The sequence below is a fragment of the Entelurus aequoreus genome, linkage group LG14 (genome assembly GCF_033978785.1).
Source record: "Entelurus aequoreus isolate RoL-2023_Sb linkage group LG14, RoL_Eaeq_v1.1, whole genome shotgun sequence".
In the NCBI taxonomy this organism is placed as follows: domain Eukaryota; kingdom Metazoa; phylum Chordata; class Actinopteri; order Syngnathiformes; family Syngnathidae; genus Entelurus; species Entelurus aequoreus.
Genome location: NC_084744.1, coordinates 26,019,561 through 26,035,413, shown reverse-complemented (window position 1 = coordinate 26,035,413; position 15,853 = coordinate 26,019,561). Strand labels below are relative to the sequence as shown.

The window sequence follows — 15,853 nt, the reverse complement described above, 5'->3', positions numbered from 1 at the left end:
GCTTGCTCGGCTTCCTTCTCCATAATGCAATGAACATGATTGAAACAGATTCACGAACACAGATGTCCAGAATACTGTGGAATTATGAAATGAAAACAGAGCTTTTTCGTATTGGCTTCAATGTGGAAGGCATACCCGTGTTCGCCGGTCTACGTCACGCGCATACGTCATCCTCAGAGGCGTTTCGAACCGGAAGTTTAGCGGAAAATTTAAAATGTCACTTTATAAGTTAACCCGGCCGTATTGGCATGTGTTATAATGTTAAGATTTCATCATTGATATATAAACTATCAGACTGCGTGGTCGGTAGTAGTGGGTTTCAGTAGGCCTTTAAAAATTGCGTCAGACTTGATGTGCACTTCTTCTGGACGCTACAATTGGTGTCAGAAGTAAAACTTTGCGCATACTCGGGAGGTACGTGCCACGTGAGGAGCTCGCCGCAAAGAGAGAGAGAGCGCCAGAGAGACAGCGTTTACAGGTGCAGCGCACGCTGCTTGGCATGGAAGAATTCCGCCCTCAATGAAGACTCCCAGGTTTGATGGCAAGGCGAACTGGGAGGCATTTCATCCTACTTGTGACATCAATTGTAGCGTCCAGAAGAAGTGCACACCAAGTCTGATGCTCTTTTTAAACTTTTATTGAGCATGCTATACTAACACAGCTCAACTTATCTCGTTCTTTCCAAAAAGAAAACCAATCCTCACTCCTCATTTCCGCAACAGCAACGCTTCCTCCTTCTTCGCCAATCACCTTACAGGCGTGCTACGTTCACAACAAAGAGGATGCAGGATGAAGTGACATAAATTGAAATTTTTGTATTGTAATATACATCAGGAAGTGTTGTGTAAGAAAGTGTTAAAAATAAAACCATCAAAAGCCATTTGCTTTTGTATAAAGATAAGTTAGGTTAAATGAAAATATTATTATTATCTATCTTACGGTATATCAAAAATAATTTGTGCAAAATTTAATTGAAATATTGTCGGTGTGGCCCTCCAGCAGTGCTCGGGTTGCTCATGCGGCCCCCGGTAAAAATTAATTGCCCACCCCTGGTCTAGATGCTGTGGGGCTGTCTTGGTTGACAAGACTCTGCAGCATTGCGTGAACATTGGGGACGGTGCCTCTGGATTGGCAGAGTGTGGTGGCGGTTCCTCTCTGTAAGAAGGGGAACTGGAGGGTGTGTTCCAACAACCGTGGGATCACACTCCTCAACCTTTCCGGTAAGGTCTTTTCAGGTGTACTGGAGAGGAGGCTACGTCGGATAGTCGGACCTCAGATTCAGGAGGAGCAGTGTGGTTTTCGTCCTGGAAAAGTGGCCCAGCTGTATACTGTCGGCAGGTATCTTGAGGGTGCATCCTGATGTTTGGCACGTTGTGTAGACAAGATACTTAACTTTCAAACTGGTAAACTTTGTTTTTTTGCAAATATTAGCTAATTTTGAATGTAATGCCTGCAACATGTTTCCAAAAAGCTGGCACACGTGGCAACAAAGACTGAGAAAGTTTAGGAATGCTCATCAAACACTTATTTGGAAAATCCCACAGGTGAACAGGCTAATTAGGAACAGGTGGGTGCCATGTTTGGGTATAAAAGCAGCTTCCATGAAATGCTCAGTCTTTCACAAACAAGGATGAGGCGAGGGTCACCACTTTGTCAACAAATGTGTGGGCAAATTGTCGAACCGTTTAAAAACAACATTTCTCAACAAGCTATTGCAAGGAATTTAGGGATTTCACAATCCACGGTCAAAAGGTTCAGAGAATCTGGAGAAATCACTGCACGTAAGCGGCAAGGCTGAAAACCAACGTTGAACGCCCGTGACCTTCGATCCCTCAAGAGGTACTGCATCAAAAAGCGACATCAGTGTGTGAAGGATATCACCACATGGGCTCAGGAACACTTCACAAAACCACTGTCAGTAACTACAGTTTGTCGCTACATCTGTAAAACTCTACTATGCAAAGCAAGAGCCATTTGTCAACAACACCCAGAAACGTCGCCGGCTTCGTTGAGCCCGAGCTCATTTAAGATGGACTGATGCAAAATGGGAAAGTGTTCTGTGGTCTGACGAGTCCACATTTCGAATTGTTTATGGAAACTGTGGACGTTGTGTCCTCCGGACCAAAGAGGAAAAAAACCTTACGGACTGTTATAGGTGCAAAGTTCAAAAGCCAGCATCTGTGATGGTATGGGGGTGTATTAGTGCCCAAGGCATGGGTAACTTACACATCTGTGAAGGCACCATTAATGCTGAAAGGTACATACAGGTTTTAGAGCCATCATGTTGCCATCCAAGAAAGAGTTGAATTTAGAACCTAAATGAGCGAATGTCATACCTGGGAGAGGCAGAGCTGCAAGCTGAGTTTGTTTTGAAGCTCCGGTGGCTGCCGGGAGTGGAGGAAGGAGACGGAAAAGAGAGGTTGGCCTGAGAAAGGAAGAACATTTTGTTGAAAGTAAAATTCTATAAAGCCTTTGAATTAGTCAGTGTGACTGAATGGCTGCCGACCTGAACAAAGTATTTCTCCAGTGTTGACCTGAGGTCAGGTTGGTCCTGGATGGCGTCATGGAGCATCTTGTTGATAGTCTTGTTAAAGTCTTTTAGTTGCTTCAGCCTGATGTCCTTCTCCTCAAATGTCTCTGAATTGGTGTTTCTGGATGAGCGGATCTTTCGCGTCAGTTTGGAACACTGGTAGCAAAACAAATATATATATGTAAAAGGCGGTTTTGCGTGTTGTGCCATCATGAAATCAAACCTGTTTGGTAGCCCTTTGAATCTTTTCCTGCTGGGAAGCAAGCTCCTTATTCAGTTTGCAGATGAGGGACTTTGTGTGTTCAATTTTGTCGTTCTCAAGCCATTTAGCCTGTTGCAGATCCTCCAAGGTATTGTTCATGTCCTGGACAAAAGGATGTACTGGTTTTCATTGAGGGCCACAGGGCAGTTATGGCTGCCATCAGAGGGTCGCTTGTAACACTAAATATTGTATGAATATGCCTCTGGATTTCATTATCCATCCATCCATCTTCTTCCGCTTATCTGAGGTCGGGTCGCGGGGGCAGCAGCCTAAGCAGGGAAGCCCAGACTTCCCTCTCCCCAGCCACTTCGTCCAGCTCTTCCTGAGGGATCCCGAGGCGTTCCCAGGCCAGCCGGGAGACATAGTCTTCCCAACGTGTCCTGGGTCTTCCCCGTGGCCCCTTACCGGTCGGACATGCCCTAAACACCTCCCTAAGGAGGCGTTCGGGTGGCATCCTGACCAGATGCCCGAACCACCTCATCTGGCTCCTCTCGATGTGGAGGAGTAGCGGCTTTACTTTGAGCTCCTCCCAGATGGCAGAGCTTCTCACCCTATCTCTAAGGGAGAGCCCCGCCACCCGGCGGAGGAAACTCATTTCAGCCGCTTGTACCCGTGATCTTGTCCTTTCGGTCATAACCCAAAGCTCATGACCATAGGTGAGGATGGGAACGTAGATCGACCGGTAAATTGAGAGCTTTGCCTTCCGGCTCAGGTCCTTCTTCACCACAACGGATCGATACAGCGTCCGCATTACTGAAGACGCCGCACCGATCCGCCTGTCGAGCTCACGATCCACTCTTCCCTCACTCGTGAACAAGACTCCGAGGTACTTGAACTCCTCCACTTGGGGCAGGGTCTCCTCCCCAACCCGGAAATGGCACTCCACCCTTTTCCGGGGGAGAACCATGGACTCTGACTTGGAGGTGCTGATTCTCATCCCAGTCGCTTCACACTCGGCTGTGAACCGATCCAGTGAGAGCTGAAGATCCTGGCCAGATGAAGCCATCAGGACCACATCATCTGCAAAAAGCAGAGACTTAATCCTGGAGCCACCAAACCAGATCCCCTCAACGCCTTGACTGTGCCTAGAAATTATGTCCATTAAAGTTATGAACAGAATCGGTGACAAAGGGCAGCCTTGGCGGAGTCAAACCCTCACTAGAAACGGGTCCGACTTACTGCCGGCAATGCGGAACAAGCTCTGACACTGATCGTACAGGGAGCGGACCGCCACAATCAGACAGTCCGATACCCCATACTCTCTGAGCACTCCCCACAGAACTTCCCGAGGGACACGGTCGAAAGCCTTCTCCAAGTCCACAAAGCACATGTAGACTGGTTGGGCAAACTCCCATGCACCCTCAAGGACCCTGCCGAGAGTATAGAGCTGGTCCACAGTTCCACGACCAGGACGAAAACCGCACTGTTCCTCCTGAATCCGAGGTTCGACTATCCAGCGTAGCGGATTTCATTATTAATTATATAAATTGTTTTAAGTAGACTGTCGATTTTACAGTAAAAACTATACATTTGCAAAAATTTTACAATAAAATAGTGTTTTGTTTTGTTTTTTTTTACAACATTTTACGGTAATTGGAAAAACAGTACAGTACCACTGTTTTTTTTTGTGGGGGGGGGTGGGGGGGGGGGTTTACGGAAAAAGCTGGCAGCTTAGTTGCCAGAATTTTTGTGTTGAATTTACATTGGTTTTTACAACATTATATCGTGAATGGAAAAACAGTACAAGTTATTTTTCTATTCTGGCAACTTAGCTGCCAGTTTCTCTACCGTAAAAACAAATGTACCGTCTTTCCATTTACAGTAATACACCGTTAAAAACAACAACCGTAGATTTTACAGTCAAAAACTGACAGCTCAGTCAACAGAATTTTAACGCAAAAAACAGTAGTAGTTTTTAGAGATGTTTTGGAATATTATTGTGTGATATTTGCACCTAAAGAAATGCGAGTACATCAGCTTACAACTTGCTCAGTGGCCTTGTGGTTAGAGTGTCCGCCCTGAGATCGGTAGGTCGTGAGTTCAAACCCCGGCCGAGTCATACCAAAGACTATAAAAATGGGACTCAGCATCAAGGGGTTGGAATTGGGGGTTAAATCACCAAAATTGATTCCCGGGTGCGGCCAACGCTGCTGCTCACTGCTCCCCTCACCTTCCAGGGGGTGAACAAGGGGATGAGTCAAATGCAGAGGTTAATTTCACCACACCTAGTGTGTGTGGGACAATCATTGGTACTTTAACTTTAACTTTTAACTTTAGGCGGGTGGGTTCACCCTTATTTGAGATATTTAATCTTACTTAGATTTCAGTTTTTGCAGTGTAACAATTGGGAAGGTTTGTGTCATGTTGCCTGCGATGAGGTGGCGACTTGTCCAGGGTGTACCCCGCCTTCCGCCTGAGTGTAGCTGAGATAGGCTCCAGCGCCCCCCGCGACCCCGAAGGGAATAAGCGGTAGAAAATGGATGGATGTGTCATGTTGCTGACCCCCGTTCTAACCTGTTGTTCTTGCTGAAGCTCCTTGATTTGTTTTTTCTTGTTCTTGAGTGTCTCTTCAGCCACACACAACTCTTCCTCCATCTTGATTTTCTCTTGGCATTCTGGACCTGTGGTATAAAAAATAAAAAAAATAACATGAGTGGTCATGGTTTGTGCAAACCATTGATTAGGACTGTTCCCATACTGGTTTCTTTTGATGAGTTGATTGCGGTGAGGAATCTAGAATTGCTGAGGCTGAACAACATGTTGGTGTTCTCCAGAGCTTTATTTTCCTCCTCGGCTTTGCGGATTTTGGCGCTCAGACGCTCTCCCTGATGTATGAGTTCTGCTCTCTCTAGTCCAGCCTGGAAGTGGAAAAGCGGTCAGTTGCGCACAATGTTTCAAGACTTCTGAGTGCACTGCAAAAAGTGAAATGTAAGTAAGATGAACTATCTCAAATAAGGGTGATATTTGCTTATTTTCTGTCTGATAAGATAATTCTTCTCACTATGCAGATTTTATGTTAGAGTGTTTTACTTGTTTTAAGGGTTTTGGTCCTAAATGATCTCAGTAAGATATTACAGCTTGTTGCTGAGATGTGATGACCTATATTGAGTAAAACATGCTTGAAACTAGAATATCAACTGTTGCAAAGCTGTGTCATCAACACTCACAAGTATAAAACTGCTTTTTTAAAGTAATCATTTCTTATTTCAAGCATGAAAAAAAAAAATTATGACTTTGACACAATTGTGTCTCATAATTAAAACGGATGACAGCCAAATGGACTTTGCTGTTTTATTTTCAATGAAACAATAGCAAATAGGTACTCATATAGTAGTACAGTTGGCACAGTACAGTAAACTGACAGTTAATATTTAAACATGTAACTGTTTTGAACAGAAATAGTTCATGCACATTCAGATACATTTTTCAAAATTACAATTAAAAAAATTTTGGACGGGTACCAGGCTGTATATATGCGCACTAATTGACTGAAAGAGCACGCACTTGGCGCGATGATGTCATGTTATCAATGGAAAAATTTATTTTTAGACCATACGATTTGCCTGAAAGGCTAGTAGACCCCGAGAGTAACAAGCGCTTGCCTTGTTGCCTTTCCCTTAAAGGCCTACTGAAACCCACTACTACCGACCACGCAGTCTGATAGTTTATACATCAATGATGAAATCTTAAGATTGTAACACATGCCAATACGGCCGGGTTAACTTATAAAGTGCAATTTTAAATTTCCCGCGAAATATCCGGCTGAAAACGTCTCGGTATGATGACGTTTGCGCATGATGTCACGGGTTGAAGCAGACATTTTGGAATAGCACGGTGGCCAGCTTAAGTCGTCTGTTTTCACCACATAATTCCACAGTATTCTGGACATCTGTGTTGGTGAATCTTTTGCAATTTATTTAATGAACAATGAAGACTGCAAAGAAGAAAGCTGTAGGTGGGATCGGTGTATTAGCGGCTGGCTACAGCAACACAACCAGGAGGACTTTGAGTTGGATAGCAGACGCGCTATCCGACGCTAGCCGCCGACCGCACCGATGATCGGGTGAAGTCCTTTGTCGCGCCGTCGATCGCTAGAACGCAGGTGAGCACGGGTGTTGATGAGCAGATGAGGGCTGGCGTAGTTGGATAGCTAATGTTTTTAGCATAGCTCTGTCGAGGTCCTGTAGCTAAGTTAGCTTTAATGGAGTCGTTAGCAACAGCAGAGCTAGTCTTCGCCAGGCTGGACAGCATTAACCGTGTGGTTACAGGTCCAGGGTTTAGTCCGGTGTCTCCTGATAGTAGAAATAATAGTAGTATTGTTGATCTTCTGTCTATCCTTCCAGTCAGGGGCTTATTTCTTCTGTTTCTATCCGCAGTTAAGCACGATGCTATCCCGTTAGCTCCGAAGCTAAAGTGCTTCACCGATGTATTGTCGTGGAGATAAAAGTCACTGTGAATGTCCATTTCGCGTTTTCGACTCTCATTTTCTAGAGGATATAGTATCCGAGGTGGTTTAAAATACAAATCCGTGATCCACAATAGAAAAAGGAGAAAGTGTGGAATCCAATGAGCCCTTGTACCTAAGTTACGGTCAGAGCGAAAAAAGATACACCCTGGCGTCCTGCACTGCACCCTAATCCTTCACTCTCACTTTCCTCATCCACAAATCTTTCATCTTCGCTCAAATTAATGGGGTAATCGTCGCTTTCTCGGTCCGAATCGCTCTCGCTCTTGCTGCTGGTGTAAACAATGTGCAGATGTGAGGAGCTCTTCAACCTGTGACGTCACGCTACTTCCGGTACAGGCAAGGCTTTTTTTAATCAGCGACCAAAAGTTGCAAACTTTATCGTCGATGTTCTCTACTAAATCCTTTCAGCAAAAATATGGCAATATCGCGAAATGATCAAGTATGACACATAGAATGGATCTGCTATCCCCGTTTGAATAAGAAAATCTCATTTCAGTAGGCCTTTAAGAACAATAAATTAGTTTTTAGTATAAGTTTGCTGGTTTCAAGAAATGTAATGCCCAGCGCATTTCATTATGTCAAGATAATGGCACTAGCATTTACTTCATTTAAGAATATTTTTCAACATATTGTGCAAAAAGGTTTTTTTTTTTTTCTACCAAGAAAAGTGCACTTGTTAATAGTGAGAATATACTTATTTTAAGGTATTTTGGGGTTCATTGAAGTTAGCTAATTTTACTTGTTTTGGAAAGTCTTGACAAGTCAAATGTTCTTGTTCTATTGGCAGATAATTTTGCTTAGTTCAAATAAAATACCCCTAATTTTTTGTAATTTTTTTTCTTCTTGTTTTTGAACACTGACTTTTTGCAGTGTGGTGCTCCTCTCACCATGGCGATGTAGTGAGCTTGCGATTTCACCGCATCCTCTTCATCCTCTCCGGGTGCTGCCATGGAAAAGGTCACAACCTCGAAATGTTTCTTCATGGCCTCAATCTTGGACAGGTTTCCACTCAGTTCAGCACTGAGAAGAACATGTACTTTTAAACAACAGATTGGTTCAAAATGACTGGCGAGGGTTTTACCGGATTTTCTGTCTCTCCTGCTCGGTGGTCCTCAGCTGCTTGCTGAGCATTTGTGTGTAGATGCTGATCTCTTCTTGCCTCTCCAAAATGGCTTTCTTCATGTCCAGTTTTCTTTTCTCCAAAGACACCATGCTGTTGGCTTTGTTGAACAGAAGATCCCTTTTGCGCTTCACCTCTAGCTTGGTGATGTTTTGCTCTACGAGTAGTTCCTGGTCAGAGGGGACGCAGTGTAATGGACAAGCTGTAAAAACTAGGGCTGTCTTCAAATACTGGAAGATCGCAGGAGTCTGATTCAAATATCAGCTTGAGTGAGGATGTCTTATTTAAATATTAGTAAACTATTACAGAGTGCAGACAAACAGTTTTTAGAGAGTAAATAAATCGATAAATCTGACAAAACCCAAAACCAGTGAAGTTGGCACCTTGTGTAAATTGTAAATAAAAACAGAATACAATGATTTGCAAATCCTTTTCAACTTATATTCAATTGAATAGACTGCAAAGACAAGATATTTAATGTTCCAACTGAGAATTTTGCAAGTAATCATTAACTTAGAATTTAATGGCAGCAACACATTGCAAAAAAGTTGGCACAGGGGCATTTTTACCACTGTGTTACATGGCCTTTCCTTTTAACAACACTCAGTAAACGTTTGGGAACTGAGGAAACACATTTTTGAAGCTTTTCAGGTGGAATTCTTTCCCATTCTTGCTTGATGTACAGCTTAAGTTGTTCAACAGTCTCCATGTGATATTTTAGGCTACATATTGCGGCACGCATTTTCAGTGGGAGACAGGTCTGGACTACAAGCAGGCCAGTCTAGTACCCGCACTCTTTTACTATGAAGCCACCCACGCTGTTGTAACACGTGGCTTGTCATTGTCTTGATGAAATAAGCAGGGGCGTCCATGAAAAAGACGTTGCTTGGATGGCAACATATGTTGCTCCAAAACCTGTATGTACCTTTCAGCATTAATGCCGCCTTCACAGATGTGTAAGTTACCCATGTCTTGGGCACTAATACACCCCCATACCATCACACATGCTGGCTTTTACACTTTGCGCCTATAACAATCTGGATGGTTCTTTTCCTCTTTGGTCCGGAGAACACAACATCCACCGTTTCCAAAAACAATTTGAAATGTGGACCTGTTGGACCACAGAACAATTTTCCGGCGCCGTTTCTGGGTGTTGTTGATGAATGGCTTTCACGTTGCATAGTAGAGTGTTAACGTGCACTTAGCGATGTAGTGACAAACTGTAGTGTTTTTCTGAAGTGTTCCTGAGCCCACGGGGAGATATCCTTTACACACTGATGTCGGTTTTTGATGCAGTACCGCCTGAGGGATCGAAGGTCACGGGCATTCAATGTCGGTTTTCACCCTTGCCGCTTACGTGCAGTGATTTCTCCAGATTCTCTTAACCTTTTGATGATATTACGGACCGTAGATGGTGAAATCCCTAAATTCCCTGCAACAGCTCGTTGAGAAATGTTGTTCTTTAACTGTTGGACAATTTGCTCACGCATTTGTTCACAGAGTGGTGACCCTCGTCCCATCCTTGTTTGTGAATGACTCAGCATTTCATGGAAGCTGCTTTTATACCCAAACATGGCACCCACCTGTTCCCAATAGGCCTGTTCACCTGTGGGATGTTCCATGTTCCGTGTTTGATGAGCATTCCGCAACTTTTTTGCCACTTGTGCCAGCTTTTTTGAAACATGTTGCAGGCATCAAATTTCAAATGAGCTAATATTTGCAAAAAATAACAAAGTTTCTCAGTTCGACCATTAAATATATTGTCTTTGCAGTCTATTCAATTGAATATAGGTTAAAAAGGATTTGTAAATTATTGTATTCTGTTTTTATTTACAATTTACTTAACGTGCCAACTTCACTGGTTTTGGGTTTTGTAAGATATTTGGGTTTTCGCCGCATTAAAATTGTTTAAAGATTCTAAAACATTCTGAGGATGCTGAATTTAAGAAATGCAAGTTGAATTAAAGCTGGGAGCAGCGTTACGCGGACCTTCGCCCCGCTTGCACAGTGGGGTTCACGTTCACGTCCTTCCCGATGCCCTGACCCGCTACCCAAATTTTCAGGAAAATCGAAATATGTGTAACAAAATTATGACTGTTGTCACTTCCCACCACGAGAGGGCGATATTGGCACTGCTGCGGGGATGCAGTTGCATCCCACTTGTACTCATTAAAAAAGTTCAGGAAGATTGGAGCATCTAAAAATAAGTTTTACTGTTATAGTTTTCCACCACAAGGGGGAACTATTGGTGCCACAGTAGTCATTCTGTTAAGTCTCACCCAACATCCCAACCCATCATCAAAAATTTCAGGAAGATCAGAGCATGTCAATCAAGATCAAAGATCTGAATTTGTGGAGCCAAGTTATTAACGTTGCGTGTTTTGTGGCGAACCATCGGATCAAAGTTTGGTGCTACGCCACGCCCACATCTTATGGCGTCAAAGTCACTAGGATGAGTTTGTTTAAAGTACGACCCCTGTTTTTGGACTAAAATAGGATAGGATAGGATAGGACTTTATTGTCATTGCACAAGTACAACGGAACTATGTTTTCAGCACAAACCCGTTCAAGATTAGACAAACAAACAGTGTACAGGGTTACAGAACAAGAACGCTGATGGGTCGGCAAAGTCGCCCTGTAAAAGATAAGAAAAAGGTAAAACGCTGGGGAAGAAGATGAGTAAAAAAATAAAATCTAGAATGGGCTCCTAAGGGGGCCTAGTCTGGAGTGGGAAAAAACCTCCATGCCTTGCACACATAAACACGTTACATTTAATCACGACAACTCGCAACAGAGGAGCAGGGAGTTGGGACCCTGGAGGTCGACTGCTGCTATGAAGCGCTGCCAGCCGTCCATCACCCGAGCCCACGGAAACCAAGATGGCAGACTTCCTGTTCGTTTTCAGATACGGGCTCTTGAGACTTTTACGTGTGTCCTGTCATGAGGGACGTCTCCAGCAATTTTCGTGATGATACGTGAATCTGGGGCGAGGGGCTAAATTTTTCCAACTTTTTGTGCTATTGAGCCAAATTTTGAAGTTCGGTGTCAGGACCTCTAAAATAGGGCCTTTGCAGCTTTTGCTGCTCGGGCCCTAATAATGCTTGTTTTCAAAATAAAATACCTTTTTCTAGCTTAAACTCTTTGATGTAGAAATATTAATTTAGTAAGGATGTAACGGTATTGTATATATACCGTTATATTGCGGTTCCTTGACGGTGTTAAAAGTAAACTTGGTGAGTGTAGTTTTTTTTCTGGCACTTTTGCATTGGCTGGGTTTGAAAATAAACTACATCTCCCAAAATCCTCTGCGCAGCATGGCAAGATGGGGGCCGTGGAACGAGTAAAAGAGGAAGTATGTTCGTAGGAGATAAGAGGAATTGTTGTTTTCGGACATTTTTGTCACAAACTTGAAAGCAGCTTCAGCAGTGTCACTCCAAGATGCAGCAGACCGGAGGCAGACGGTAAAGTAGTAAAATAATAATACTTGATAGAAACTGAAGGCGCACTCACAAGGAGAGGAGAAAAATAAAAGAAGGCGAGTGTAAAAGTAAAGTCACGGAACTTCATTTTTGGAGGTAAATAGACACACTACACAAGACAGTAAGCATCTGGAAGACAGCGCCGGACTGAAATATGAGACTGATTGGCAACCTAGTGAAAGTGTGTACTGGTTGCCAATCAGACTAACTCTGGAGAAAACATAACCTCTTTGGCAGAGTTAATTAAGTGTGTGTACTTCAGCGCACCGCCGCGGAAGGAAAGCGTCAGTGACGTGCTGTCAGGAGAGGCAAGTGAGGCAGTGCCTCACCTTGCCACCAGGGGGGTAAAAGGCTTAACCATGAGATGTTCAAAAACTAAGTCCATCCATCCATCCATTTTCTTCCGCTTATCCTAGGTCGGGTCGCCAGCCACTTCGTCCAGCTCCTCCCGGGGATCCCGAGGCGTTCCCAGGCCAGCCGGGAGACATAGTCTTCCCAACGTGTCCTGGGTCTTCCCCTTGGCCTACTGCCGGTCGGACGTGCCCCAAACACCTCCCTAGGGAGGCATTCGAGTGGCCTCCTGAGCAAATGCCCGAACCACCTCATCTGGCTCGATGTGGAGGAGCAGCGGCTTTACTTTGAGTTCCTCCCGGATGACAGAGCTTCTCACCCTATCTCTAAGGGAGAGACCCGCCACCCGGCGGAGGAAACACATTTCGGCCGCTTGTACCCGTGATCTTGTCCTTTCGGTCATAACCCAAAGCTCATGACCATAGGTGAGGATGGGAACGTAGATCGACCGGTAAATTGAGGGTTTTGCCTTCCGGCTCAGCTCCTTCTTCACCACAACGGATCGATACAGCGTCCGCATTACTGAAGACGCCGCACCGATCCGCCTGTCAATCTCACGATCCACTCTTCCCTCACTCGTGAGCAAGACTCCTAGGTACTTGAACTCCTCCACTTGTTTGCAAGATCTCCTCCCCAACCCGGAGATGGCACTCCACCCTTTTCCGGGGGAGAACCATGGACTCGGACTTGGAGGTGCTGATTCTCATCCCAGTCGCTTCACACTCAGCTGCGAACCGATCCAGTGAGAGCTGAAGATCCTGGCCAGATGAAGCCATCAGGACCACATCATCTGCAAAAAGCAGAGACCTAATCCTGCAGCCACCAAACCGGATCCCCTCAATGTCCTGACTGCGCTTAGAAATTCTGTCCATAAAAGTTATGAACAGAATCGGTGACAAAGGGCAGCCTTGGCAGAGTGCAACCCTCACTGGAAACGTGTCCGACTTACTGCCGGCAATACGGACCAAGCTCTGACACTGATCATACAGGGTGCGGACCGCCACAATCAGACAGTTCGATACCCCATACTCTCTGAGCACTCCCCACAGGACTTCCCGAGGGACACGGTCGAATGCCTTCTCCAAGTCCACAAAGCACATGTAGACTGGTTGGACAAACTCCCATGCACCCTCAAGGACCCTGCCGAGAGTATAAAGCTGGTCCACAGTTCCACGACCAGATCAAACTAAATAATAAAATAAAATAAGTTTTAATATTTCTCTTTTGGTCTTTGTGATTTTGGTGTGGTTCCTGCATGTTTTGATCATTTTCATGGTCAAAATTGCGGAAATTCCGTGTTTCCTGATCAAAATAACGCGGCAGACGAGAAGTGAGGCAGCCACAGGTAGTGCCTCCACGGCTACACACAAAGTGTATTGAGCGTGTGCGTGCGAGGGGGCGCATGCTTGTTGCCACGAGGAAAAGGCAGGCCATGAGGCAGCAAGTACCTCTGCCTCAAAGTAGGGGGCGATATATTGTCAACTTGCAGTTCAAAAGTTCATGGACCCTTAAGAAGTAGAAGAAGAAAACAACAGACAACAACTGCTACGCTTCCGCAAACTGTGATGCTTTTTCGCCCTAAAAATGGAGGATTTGATTTCTAAAATAAGGAATTTTTCAAGACTGGACTTTCAATCAAAGCAAGAAGTCATTAATACTGGGAGACAAAGGCCAGAGCTGCTAGATTTGGTTCAAACGTGTGTGGTCCGAGGACAAAAAATAACACGCTCATTTCAAAAGGATTTGTATACTCGAAAAGAATGGCTTTGAGGCTGGGCTACAAAAAAATTTCTTTATTGCTTTCCCTGCCTTTTATTCTCAACGAGTGACCGTGTTTGGACCCAAATGGGATATACTGATCTGAAAAACCTGCAAAGAAGCCTCGAAAAACATGAAAGCTCATCTGCCCACATTCAAGGTCAGATTTATTTCAAAACGTTTGGAATATTGCGGAAGACCTAGGACACGTTGGGAAGACTATGTCTCCCGGCTGGCCTGGGAACGCCTCGGGATCCCCCGGGAGGAGCTGGACGAAGTGGCTGGGGAGAGGGAAGTCTGGGCTTCTCTGCTTAGGCTGCTGCCCCCGCGACCCGACCTCGGATAAGCGTGGAAGAAAATGGATGGATGGATGGATGGAATATCACGTATTGATCTGGCTCTAAATGAACAACGGAGACTAAATATCAGCATCCACAATGCCAATGTAAAGGAAAATTGTGAAATATTAAAAGACCTGATAAACGCCACTTGCTTTTTGGGGAAACGGGAGCTTGCATTTCGTGGCAATTATCTCAATTGAGAGACTTTTAAAACTCAAAGAGAAAAAGGAGGACTTCTACAACAAAGTCATGGAGATCTTCATCCAGAAGGAAAGGCGAATAGACTTCATTTACAAGCAAAGGTAAGATTTACTGTCTAGTGAAGGGGTACCGACCAACTGTAGTTATTGACAGTGGTTTTCTGAAGTGTTCCTGAGGCCATGTGGTGATATCCTTTACGCACTGATTGTCGGCAATGAGCAAAATCTAACGTTCCACTGTAAGATTTTTTTCAAAAGGTGGTGGTATTGTGCATTTCAAAGGGAATGCCACACAAAGCTACGCTGTAAAAAAAATCCTATTTTTATGGTTAAGTTACTCTAAATTTCTACTGTAATTTTTCTATTTTTTAAAAATAGTTTGTAAAACTGTAGAATTGAAGACATTATCTGTAAATAAACAATCCGCCTGTTATTTTAAGTAATATGCCAGTAATGACAAACTATGTATATTTCTATTTTTTTTTACAGAAAAATACCAAATTAATTATACATAGCATTTTCTGTTTTCTTAAATTACTTTCAAATTCATGTAAAATGACAGTAATTATCTTTCATTAAATATGTAGTTTTTTATATAAAAGTCTATGTCCATACTAACAATCTAACACAGGGGCGTCAAACTCAAATACAGAGTGGGCCAAAATTTAAAACCGAATAAAGCCGCGGGCCAAGGTTGAACAAATTAACCTTTTGATAGGGACCCAAACAAGTTTTGCATTGAATATTGAACAAGCAAGGCTTGTATAACTTTATAGTGACATGCAAAATCAAGTTTCAAATAATAATAATAATAATAATAAAAAAATATCAATGGCATATCAAATACAATTTAAATAAAAATAGAATGCCTCTTTTCTATTTGCAGCCTTCTGAGGTAAATATCAACATTAACTTTTTCCACAGGCTAATAAATTTGAAAATAAAATAACAATGAATAAACCAACCATTCAGGACTTCAAACTGCTCAGTTTGCAACACACTGATCTAATCTGATGGGCCCAAGCCAGATACCTGCCATCTTTTCTTGGATGCTAGTTCATTAATGTCGGGGCTCAGGCTTTGAGCTGAGGCAACCTTCATTATCCAACCAAGGTGTTCATCAGTCATTATATCTCGTAGTCCACCCGGACTACAGTCTTGGGGGCGTGCCTTGAATGCACTGCTTTTAACGTACTCTACGAGCTATCGTCACGCTTTTCGTCCATTCTAACATCATTCAGACCCAGTCACAAGATATGTGCGGCTTCTGTACCCACACACGAGTGAATGCAACGCATACTTCATCAACAGCGATACAGGTTACACTGAGGGTGCCAGTATAAA

At 43.8% G+C, this 15,853-nt stretch overlaps 2 protein-coding genes across 4 annotated transcripts in view; one reads left to right on the top strand and one right to left on the bottom strand.

The window, feature by feature from the left end:
* The window catches only part of ccdc39 (coiled-coil domain 39 molecular ruler complex subunit), a 63,988-nt gene that overhangs the window by 8,960 nt on the left and 39,175 nt on the right, over window positions 1–15,853 (bottom strand). The window contains exons 13-19 of the mRNA XM_062069337.1: window positions 8,342–8,550; window positions 8,148–8,280; window positions 5,491–5,650; window positions 5,307–5,413; window positions 2,754–2,894; window positions 2,507–2,686; window positions 2,337–2,425 (exon numbers count right to left, since the gene is read on the bottom strand). Coding sequence (XP_061925321.1) covers window positions 2,337–2,425; window positions 2,507–2,686; window positions 2,754–2,894; window positions 5,307–5,413; window positions 5,491–5,650; window positions 8,148–8,280; window positions 8,342–8,550 — 1,019 coding nt within the window. The remainder of the gene's footprint in view (window positions 1–2,336; window positions 2,426–2,506; window positions 2,687–2,753; window positions 2,895–5,306; window positions 5,414–5,490; window positions 5,651–8,147; window positions 8,281–8,341; window positions 8,551–15,853) is intronic.
* The window catches only part of LOC133664640 (uncharacterized), a 52,535-nt gene that overhangs the window by 15,036 nt on the left and 21,646 nt on the right, over window positions 1–15,853 (top strand). The window contains exon 1 of one of the 3 annotated variants that reach the window (XM_062069444.1): window positions 6,874–6,894. The exons of the other annotated variants lie outside the window; for them this stretch is intronic. The gene's annotated coding sequence lies outside the window, so the exon portion shown is untranslated. Of the gene's footprint in view, window positions 1–6,873; window positions 6,895–15,853 lie in introns of those variants that run through there. 3 annotated transcript variants of the gene reach the window in all.